This window comes from Lipophrys pholis (genome assembly GCF_963383615.2).
Source record: "Lipophrys pholis genome assembly, chromosome: 13".
Classification (NCBI taxonomy): domain Eukaryota; kingdom Metazoa; phylum Chordata; class Actinopteri; order Blenniiformes; family Blenniidae; genus Lipophrys; species Lipophrys pholis.
Window position 1 is genome coordinate 28,543,731 of NC_137632.1, and position 11,697 is coordinate 28,555,427.

The 11,697-nt window shown below is 46.5% G+C and overlaps 1 protein-coding gene across 1 annotated transcript; it reads right to left on the reverse strand.

Moving 5' to 3' along the window:
- Positions 1–19: 19 nt before the first annotated feature.
- On the reverse strand, positions 20–1,508 carry LOC308119085 (trace amine-associated receptor 13c-like; the record flags this gene model as incomplete). The annotated part of the gene is made up of 2 exons (XM_080478916.1): positions 20–824; positions 1,336–1,508. The coding sequence occupies 2 exons, from the start codon at positions 1,506–1,508 to the stop codon at positions 20–22; spliced, it is 978 nt and encodes a 325-aa protein (XP_080335042.1).
- Between the last annotated feature and the right edge of the window lie 10,189 nt (positions 1,509–11,697).

The window sequence follows — 11,697 nt, forward strand, 5'->3', positions numbered from 1 at the left end:
AGAGCTTCCCTGGTCGTCTCTACAGCACGTTGGCCTCAGACGAGCTGTCCCGCAGAATCTGCAGCGTCACGATGATCCTCAGGGCCTTTTTAAACCAGGGGTAGAACAGGGCGTAGATCAGCGGGTTCAGGCAGGAGTTGGAATAGAACAGGAAGAGCAGGTAAAACTCCGAGGAGACGTTGAGCAGGTCGCCTCCCACCAGGAAGACGCAGTAATACGGACAGAAGCACATGAGAAACACCAACACCAGCACGCCCAGCGTCCACGCCGCCTTCAGCTCCGAGCTCTTCGCCGTGAGCCGCGTCCGGACGCCGTGCACGTGAGAGCGCATGGCGCGGGCCTGGGACACGGCCACCACGAACACCTGGGAGTACAGGACGAAGATGGCGGCGATGGGAGTGGCAAAGGTCACCACCAGGTCCACGGTGCCGGCGACGTAGTTGACGACGATGACGCACTCGCCAGAGCAGACGTGGTGGCGGCCCGGCTGGACCAGGTCGTCCACGAGGATGTAGGTGCTGTGGAGGAGCGAGCCGAGCCAGCACACACACACACACACCCGCACCCGGGTCACCGTCACCCTGCCGGGGTAGTGCAGCGGGTCGCAGATCGCCATGTAGCGGTCCACCGATATGAACACCATGTTTCCCACCGACGCACTGGTAATGATGTAGGACAGGTAATTATAGAGCGTGCACACCAAGTCCCCCAGAGCCCAGCAGGAGGTCTTCTTGTAGATGGCCACCGGCATGGAGACGAGGCCTACGAGAAAGTCTGACACGGCCAGAGAGAGCAGCAGGTTGTTAGTGGGAGTGTGGAGCTTCCTGCAGGGACACAGAAGCTTCGTTTTAACCACAAAAACCACTTCGGCAAACTGCAGAAACTGAGGTTTGGCGGTCCTGACCTCACACAAAGAAAATATTTAAAAAGATATATTTTGTTGAAATACTCAGTATTTATTGGTTTATTGAAAAAAAAAAGAAAGAAAAAAAAAAATATATATATACAGTATATATATATATATTGAGATATATATATATGTGATAATACACTCAATACATTTTGTTATCCATACTGAAAAATATATGCATAAATATAAGCAGTAATTGACCATATATGGAAATATATTATTTAATTTATTACAATATATTTTCCTATATATTACAATATATTATAGTTCCATTAGGGCGGTCCTGCAGGAAACCAGTAGGACATTAGTTTCCCCCCTGGTTCCTGCAAGTCACACAACTTCCATCAGACGTTGAGAAATGTACGAAGTCGGGGAACCAGCAACCCTTCCCTGTGAGCGTTTGAACTGGACGAGTGTATCTGTGCCTGAAATGGGAGACGGAGATGATGACGAGCAGGTTGAGCGCGGCGGTGGTCAGGGAGATGAAGGACAGCAGGATGTTGACCAGCACGGCCTCGGACCAGTGGGCCAGCGGCTTCCTGCAGGAGCTGTTGTGGAGCAGCGGGAAGCAGAGCTCTGCTGCGTCCAGGACGGCCATGATGGGAGAGCTGCAGCTTTCTCACCAGACTCTCCTGCTCACCACAGCTTAACTCCTCTCCTCGCTCTCTCTCTCTCCTCGCCTCGCACGCTCCCTCCTCGACCAATCAGCTTTCTCCGTCCGTCCCTCCTCCACACGAGATTACTGAAGATGGACCTGCCCATATTTTAAATTAATAGACACGTTAGGACAATAAAGTGAAAAACGTTGTTCTGACACTTTGATTGTCTGATCGTGTGCTCTCCATGTTGACTTACCAAAACGTCTCAAACCTGATTGACGGGACTGAGATTATGCTTCCTGAAATATTTAGGCTCCGCCCACACAACAACGCCGCTTCAAGTTTCTGAGGCCTGAAAATGTGTTTTTGAAAACGGGTTTGCGAGTATAGAAATTAGAACGCTTGACCTCGGCTTTGACACAGCAGCAACAACAACAACAACAACAACAACAACAACAACAACGCAGACTACCTGCTCCAGATGGAGCTGCAGACGCTACTGATGTCGGATTAGTCAATTTCTCCATTTTTGCGTACTCCCTGTCTTCCTCTCCCTTTTTGGTGTATTTCTGTGACAGTGTTACAGCGCCACCTATAGGCCTGATACTTGTACTCCATCATTTAGAGTAGATTTCACGGTGTCGCCTGGACGCAGATGTTACCCATGTGGACGGGAAACTTTTTAAGAGCAAATACAAGAAAGAAGCGTGTTTTGGTTCTTGTGACCAGGACCTGGTTCTTTACCGAAATGCAGAAAGCAGAAGTCCATAAATGTCCACAATGACTGATCCAGGTCTTGTGGGAGGTGAAAATGACCCAAGGAGTACTGGAACCCTGTCTACCCGGTCTTTGTACTTCCTACGTCCTATACTTGACATTCAATCGGCCTCCGCCAGGGTTGTACCTTGTCGCTGCTTCAGTTCCTGATTCTCCTGGACAGGGTGTCGTCTCCAGGTAGGGAAGGTGCACCTTCTCCAGGGGGACGAGTTGAAGTATTTTGGAGTCTTAGGACATTTTCACTTCCCCGTTTGATCCGGACCAGAGGCTCTTCATGGACAAACTGTTTCCTTTGGTTGACGTGAAACTCTGAACCGGAGCCAATAAGATGTCTGGCCCCCTTGAAATGCTGGTTCTCACTTCGCTTGTAGATGATGTTTCCAATAGGCGGGGAGAGAGGACGTGACCTAGAGAGCAATGCATTCTGGGTAGTAAACAACCAAAGCTAGCCGCCCGAATCAGAAGCAGACGCAGAAAGAAACAGTTGGAAAATATCTGGTGGGCAGACGTGGAGTAGAGAGGAAGAAGAAGAGAGGAAGAGGAAGAGAGCAAGAAGAGAGGAAGTAGAGAGGAAGACGAAGAGAGGTAGAAGACAGGAAGAGGAAGAGAGGAAGAAGAGGAAGTAGAGAGGAAGACGAAGAGAGGAAGACGAAGAGAGGAGGAAGAAGAGAGGAAGACGAAGAGAGGTAGAAGAGAGCAAGAAGAGAGGAAGTAGAGAGGAAGACGAAGAGAGGAAGACGAAGAGAGGAGGAAGAAGAGAGGTAGAAGAGAGGAAGACGAAGAGAGCAAGAAGAGAGGAAGTAGAGAGGAAGACGAAGAGAGGAAGAAGTAGAGAGGAAGAGTCATTCATATCTGGTCTGAAGACTTTATATCGCGGTTGTTTGTAGCTACCCATTAGCTATGAGCTAACTAGCCTCGCCACCACGGGCTAAAGGGGCGGGACTTCCTCTTTCGGTCCAGACCAATCAATGAGCCGTGTTTCTTCCTCACTTCCTCTCTGGTCAGTGTTTGTGTCAGGTGACAGCGCCCCCTAGCCAGCAGCCGGTGTCTGTGCGTGAGGTTTTCCAGGAGGTTTGATCCGCTCTGCAAGTCTCGAAAGTGAACGTGAACAAACCAAATGAAGGGGTGAAAATTCCAGGCTCCGCCCCCTCCCAAGTAACCCGAGTCCCAGACTCTCTGAATGTGAAAGGCCTCGTAGTTGCGAATGATTGGAGGGTTTCGTGAGATGGGCCACAGGTTTTCAGGTTTCGGTTGTTTCACGTGACTCGACCACAGGCGATGACCCCAAAGACGAGTGTGAACAGGCAGCAAACCACTTCCTGTCAAACCACTTCCTGTCAAACCACTTCCTGTCGTGTTCAGGCAGCATCTGACCACAGAGGCTTTGTAGTGTGAACAGCATGTGGTGTCGCAGCAGAATATGTCATTTGAAACATCACCAGTGTCTAACCCACCGTGTTTATGTTTAGGAGAATGTTTCAGTCTGAGTCATGCAGTCTTTCAAACCTTCCAAACAACCTGGACGTCCTGCTGAGAGGTTCTGCAGAGCCTCGGCCTGGGCAGAGGATTCGTCCAATACCATGGAGGACTCATAACCCCATGGAGGACTCATAACACCATGGAGGACTGGAGGACTCATAACACCATGGAGGACTCATAACACCATGGAGGACTCATAACACCATGGAGGACTGGAGGACTCATAACACCATGGAGGACTCATAACACCATGGAGGACTCATAACACCATGGAGGACTGGAGGACTCATAACACCATGGAGGACTCATAACACCATAGAGGAGGACTCATAACACCACAGAGGACTCATAACACCATGGAGGACTGGAGGACTCATAACACCATGGAGGACTCATAACACCATGGAGGACTGGAGGACTCATAACACCATGGAGGACTGGAGGACTCATAACACCATGGAGGACTCATAACACCATGGAGAACTCATAACCACATGGAGGACTCATAACACCATGGAGGACTCATAACACCACAGAGGACTCATAACACCATGGAGGACTGGAGGACTCATAACACCGAGGACTCATAACCCCATGGAGGACTCATAACACCATGGAGGACTCGTAACACCATGGAGGACTCGTAACACCATGGAGGACCCATAACACCATGGAGGACCCATAACACCATGGAGGACTCGTAACACCATGGAGGACTCGTAACACCATGGAGGACCCATAACACCATGGAGGACCCATAACACCATGGAGGACTCTTAACCCCATGGAGGACTCGACAGAGAGCTCGTAATACAAACCCAACTTAACCCCAAACGCTTGATACGACTGAAACAGTCGGCAGCTCAACACGTCATCTGATCTCCTGAAACGCAGACGCAGGTGGCGGCTCCATCAGCTCCATCAGCTCCATCAGCACCATCAGCTCCATCAGCACCATCAGCTCCATCAGCTCCATCAGCACCATCAGCTCCATCAGCTCCTCACCGCTGTTTGGTAAATAAATTAAAAACCCTTGAAAGACTTCTCTCAGATTCAGGCGGGACCTCTGTGGTCTTAAATCGCCTGTTTTTATTAGATTTCTTTGTGGTTTTTCAGAGAGAGAAATATCTGAAAAGACGTTTCTCAACTAAACACGCGCACACACACACACACACACACACACACACACACACACACACACACACACACACACACACACACACACACACACACACACACACACACACACACACACACACACACACACACACACACACAGGTTGCATCATGGTGTGTGAGCGGTGGCGTCTCTCACACCTCTGATTGGAGTCACACCTCAGAGGAGGAGACGCCATGATGATCATGATGAAGTGTGAACGAAGCGAACAGTAAACATTATCCACAGTGATGCAACTTAAACCTCCAAGGAACCGTGTGTGTGTGTGTGTGTGTGTGTGTGTGTGTGTGTGTGTGTGTGTGTGTGTGTGTGTGTGTGTGTGTGTGTGTGTGTGTGTGTGTGTGTGTGTGTGTGTGTGTGTGTGTTTTAAACAAAATCATCTTCAACAAAGTTCCTGCATCGACACAATCAACTACATTTTTTTTTTTAATTTTCATTCTTTGACAAAAAAACTAAAAACAATTCAATGCAATAAAATAGAAAAGTTTCATTCATTTAGATTAATGCTAATTTATTGCCAAAACAAAAAAAGAAACGTGTGTGTGAGATGTCAGCTCACTTTACAGCTTTCAGGAAGTCTTCGCATAAACGGACAAAATAAAATGACCAAGTTTGGGCCCCATCTGTGTTTTCACGTGAAAACAGAACATTTTCCTTTTAAATGTACGGAAGTTAATTCATTGTGATAAAAATAACTGGTACAAAACAATACTGAGTAAAAGTTTCCAAATATCAGAATAACATGAGTAGCGAGACGCTTAACTTCTATATTCTTTCTCTTTATCTCAATAATCATTTTCCATTTCAAATTAGAAGCAAAGTGAAAATATCAAACAATGAAAACGACTAAAGACAAAGAGGTTTACTGAGCCTCTCCACTCTCAGTGGTTTTCTCCTACGTCACTTCTTTGTATTCCAACCTGCAGGTTCCTCAATCCTTCACAATAAAGTCCAGAAGTTTCCAGACAAACCATCAAACTGTTGATGGTTCCTGACTGACGCCATCTTGGGAAACCTGCCCCAAGGGATTGTGGGATATCCAAGATGGCGGCAGTTCCAGCCAGAACATCAACATTTGAAAAAGCTCCAGAGTTTGTCAAGGAAAGAGCCTTGAATCCTGGAGAAAGTCTGGATGGAGTGAAACTGAAGCTTTTTCCTCAGAGAATCCAGATGTGCAGAGATCCAGAGGACAAACGGGATCTTGTGACACGAAGCCTCGGGAACCTTCAGGAGGTTCTGGGACGCTGAGACGTCAACAAACCGGGGATGTCCCGCCAAAATAAAATGCTGGAAATACCAGTTAGTCTGAGTGTGACGAGGAACTTCCTTCAGGAAGTTTTTTCCTTAAAGGAACTGAAATGCATCGTTCCCTTACTTTGGTACCAAGTTCTTTTAGTTTTGTTTTGTTTTGTTCCTGTTAAGTTCTCGGTACTTTGTCTGGTTGTAAATCTATTTTGCACAGAATCTGCAGAATACTATAATATATTTTATGAAGGTTTAACAATTTTAACTGGCTGAATAATGGATTTCATGGATCTCTGTATTTTCTTTCTTCTGTTTCATTACGAAAACAACTGACGGCGCCAACTAGTGGCCCTACATGCAAACTACATCATTTTACAAAATCGCTGCATTTTCACTTTGAACAACAAACATGTAAACATGTAAACATGTAAACGGAGCCTCACATCCTCGCTTCATTGCAGTTTAATCTGTGGTTGTAACTCAACATTTAACTGGACTGTTGTTTATTTACTTGTTGAGAAAAAAGGACGATTGACGAAATGATACAATAACATGACAAAAATATAAGAAATACATTGAAACGAATGAGACATAACAGGAAATGATTAAAAAGTGGAATTAAAACAGTAAAAGCTTTATTTAAAAGGAGATCAACAGTGGAACCATCATACTCTATGTGATACAGGCTTCCTATAGGAGACTGATTTCACTTCCTTCATGGGAGTTCCACAGGGTTCTGTCTTAGGACCTGTACTTTTCACATTATACCTGCTTTCTGTAGGAGTAGTATCAGGGAACACTCCATGAAGTATGCAGATGACACACAAACCTGTGGCTGTGAGACACAAAAGCCTGGTTGAGCCAGAACTTTCTGCTGAACAAACACAAGAGCTCACATCGCTTCAATATGAGCGTCCAGTTGGAGCTGCTCGAGGAAACCCTGGACCGTTTCCACTGCTGCAGGTCTCACAAACAAAACAAAATAAAAGAGCCTTGAAATGACCGTGTTGTAGTTTGAGCTTTAGAAATAAAGTAGAATTGAACTGAAAACATCACAGCTCGTCCGTTTGTATGCGACTTGACAAATCGTTTGCATTTTATATGACGGTTATTCTATAATGTGTAAATATATAAAACAAATAATGCAGAAGTCAACAAATGAGTTGTTTGAGGTCCGGTTTACACCACAACACTTCCAGTGGAAAGTCTTTGTATTTTCCTTTCATAAAAGTTTACAACCGAGGTTTTGTGTTTTCACTGGAGAGGTTTGTGGAGTAAACAGGTCCTGAAGTTTCCAGTTTGGCCTCAGGGGGGCGCCCTGCTCCCGTAGAAGCAGGAAATGAGGAGTGAAAACCTCCGAGGAGACATGGTGTGGCTTTAATCTGAGAAGGTGAGAATAAACTGTGAGTCCTTCACAATAAAGTCCTTAATAAAATCCTCCGAGGATCAGAGACGATAATTAGCTGCAACAACATCAACCTGATGCAACTTCAGTGTGTGTGTGTGTGTGTGTGTGTGTGTGTGTGTGTGTGTGTGTGTGTGTGCGTGCGTGCGTGCGTGCGTGCGTGCGTGCGTGTGTGTGTGTGGAACTTCCACCTCAAACTTCAGCTGCAACAAAATAAGGCTGAAGTAATTTTCATCTTGGGCTCTTTCAGAAGAAATGATGAAGAAATGAAGAAGAGGATGACGACTCTTGTTCACCAGACGAGTTTAAACCATCTCGTCTCTCTAAATGTAATAATATTAGATCCGGTCCATGTCAGTGTCTGGAGTTCAGGGAGAACATGCAAACACCAGAGGCTTTCTGAGCTCGGACCTTTCACACTGAAAATATTTCCACAGGAAATGAGATAATAAGAGACTCTTGTCCAAAATGAAGTTGAATAAAAGACATTTGACAGAAGGTCCGTCAGCGAGTCACAGTTAGAAATCCTCCTGAGGACGATGTGGAGGTGAACGAGAGAAGCCGTCGCAGAACTCAGTCCTTCTGGGTGTTTCTGGATCCCAGAGCGTCGGGGACATTTTTTATCCAGGAAACAGTTTGTGAAAACAGAATAAACACATGTTAGGGTAATCTGCAGCGTCCACAATCCAACACGTCCAGATTATAGAGCGTCTTCCTCCTCTAACGTCCAGATTATAGAGCACCATCCTCCTCTAACATCCAGAATATAGAGCAGCTCCTCCTCTAAAACCAGATCATAGAGCACCGGCCTCCTCTAGATTATAGAGCATCAGCCCCCTTTATCATCAGATTATAGAGAATCTGCCTCCTCTAACATCAGATTATAGAGCATCTTCCCCCTCTAATATCAGATTATAGAGGATCTTCCCTCTCTAACATCAGATTATAGTGCATATTCCCCTCTAACATCAGCTTATAGAGCACCTTCCCTCTCTGACATCAGATTATAGAGGGTCTTCCCTCTCTAACATCAGATTATAGCGCATATTCCCCCTCTAACATCAGATTATAGAGCATCTTCCCCCTCTAATATCAGATTATAGAGGATCTTCCCTCTCTAACATCAGATTATAGCGCATATTCCTCCTCTAACATCAGATTATAGAGCATGTTTCTCCTCTAACATCAGATTACAGAGCATCTTCCCCCTCTAACATCAGATTATAGAGGATCTTCCTCCTCTATCATCAGATTATAGTCGAGTTTCTCCTTTGTTTGTTTTTGTTCATGTGACTGTTTCACGGTTTGTTTGTTTATTTATTTATTTATTTATTCATTTATTTATTTATTTATTCATTTATTTATTAATTTTCCTCTCTTTGTCGCCACTTCAACTACACACATCAAACACAAATTACTTAGGCGACAGCTTGAGTTTTGTTTTGGGATTCCGTTTCCATGACAACGTTGCTCGGAGCAACTCTGGACTCCCATTGTTGATGTTTACAGCGGCGTGTTCTCTTCACGCAGGTTAAATACAAACAGCTCCCACTAGTGGCCCAACATGCTCAATTCATTATTTTCTACGTTAATGCAAAATGTTCCTGAAATGGAAACACAAAGGATGAGTTTTGACTTTGTCGTCTAAGTTTGTAACATTATCTTGTTTATTTGTTTGTTTGTTCAATAGATTGACTGGAACCTCCTGACGGAGCTGAGGCTCCGCCTCCGTCCCGCATCCTGCACACAGGAAGTGCTGCAGCGCCACGACGTCACTGCGTCTGCAGGAGGAAACACCTGAGGGTCAGCAGAGAACAGCAACACTCTGCAGCTGGGGGGGGGGTCATGCAGAGCTGGGGGGGGGAATGCAGACCTGTGGTGGGGGGGGCATGCAGACCTGTGATGGGGGGGTCAGAGATCATGCAGACCTGTGGTGGGGGGGTCAGAGGTCATGCAGACCTGTGGTGGGGGGGGGGGGGGGGGGTCAGAGGTCATGCAGACCTGTGGTGGGGGGGGGTCAGAGGTCATGCAGACCTGTGGTGCGGCTGCACGGTGAAGATGATCTGGACTCGGGGTGGAGCCCAGTTCCAGGATCCTCTCATCCTGGTCCTCAGTCTGAACTCCTGCTTCAGGTCCCTGCTGCTCACCACCACGCCTCCAGTACCGGGCAGCTGCTGACACAACCAGAACCACAACCTGAACCCGGTACCACGGTACCGCGGTACCACTCAGTTAAACAGCTGTTTTTCCACTTTGCCAGAACCGCTTCCACATGAGTTGTTTCCACGACAAACTTTGTCTGGACTGAGAGTTCCCTCCTTGTTCAGGTCACTGGTCACAATGTAGTGGCTGGTGGCAGCGTGGCATGTGGGCGGTTCCGACCCGCTGCAGCGAAGGTGGACGGACAGCTCTCACCTGCAGGACTCTGATTCTGACGGGCCCTGGTGGGTGGAGACGGGAGGAGGCGGGCGTCAGGCTGCAGCAGCTCCGCCCAAACAAAGGAGAGGAAACAGGAAGAACAGACAGGAAACAGGAAGAACAGAGAGGAAACAGGAAGAACAGAGAGGAAACAGGAAGAACAGACAGGAAACAGGAAGAACAGACAGGAAACAGGAAGAACAGAGAGGAAACAGGAAGAACAGACAGGAAACAGGAAGAACAGAGAGGAAACAGGAAGAACAGAGAGGAAACAGGAAGAACAGACAGGAAACAGGAAGAACAGAGAGGAAACAGGAAGAACAGAGAGGAAACAGGAAGAACAGAGAGGAAACAGGAAGAACAGACAGGAAACAGGAAGAACAGACAGGAAACAGGAAGAACAGAGAGGAAACAGGAAGAACAGACAGGAAACAGGAAGAACAGAGAGGAAACAGGAAGAACAGAGAGGAAACAGGAAGAACAGACAGGAAACAGGAAGAACAGAGAGGAAACAGGAAGAACAGACAGGAAACAGGAAGAACAGACAGGAAACAGGAAGAACAGAGAGGAAACAGGAAGAACAGACAGGAAACAGGAAGAACAGAGAGGAAACAGGAAGAACAGAGAGGAAACAGGAAGAACAGACAGGAAACAGGAAGAACAGAGAGGAAACAGGAAGAACAGAGAGGAAACAGGAAGAACAGACAGGAAACAGGAAGAACAGACAGGAAACAGGAAGAACAGACAGGAAACAGGAAGAACAGAGAGGAAACAGGAAGAACAGACAGGAAACAGGAAGAACAGAGAGGAAACAGGAAGAACAGACAGGAAACAGGAAGAACAGACAGGAAACAGGAAGAACAGAGAGGAAACAGGAAGAACAGACAGGAAACAGGAAGAACAGACAGGAAACAGGAAGAACAGACAGGAAACAGGAAGAACAGAGAGGAAACAGGAAGAACAGACAGGAAACAGGAAGAACAGAGAGGAAACAGGAAGAACAGACAGAAAACAGGAAGAACAGACAGGAAACAGGAAGAACAGACAGGAAACAGGAAGAACAGACAGGAAACAGGAAGAACAGACAGGAAACAGGAAGAACAGACAGGAAACAGGAAGAACAGAGAGGAAACAGGAAGAACAGACAGAAAACAGGAAGAACAGACAGGAAACAGGAAGAACAGACAGGAAACAGGAAGAACAGAGAGGAAACAGGAAGAACAGACAGAAAACAGGAAGAACAGAGAGGAAACAGGAAGAACAGACAGGAAACAGGAAGAACAGAGAGGAAACAGGAAGAACAGACAGGAAACAGGAAGAACAGACAGGAAACAGGAAGAACAGAGAGGAAACAGGAAGAACAGACAGGAAACAGGAAGAACAGACAGGAAACGGGAAGAACAGAGAGGAAACAGGAAGAACAGACAGGAAACAGGAAGAACAGACAGGAAACAGGAAGAACAGAGAGGAAACGGGAAGAACAGACAGGAAACAGGAAGAACAGACAGGAAACAGGAAGAACAGAGAGGAAACAGGAAGAACAGACAGGAAACAGGAAGAACAGAGAGGAAACGGGAAGAACAGACAGGAAACAGGAAGAACAGACAGGAAACAGGAAGAACAGAGAGGAAACAGGAAGAACAGACAGGAAACAGTTTGTCCTGCTGGTAAATTTCATCTCATCATT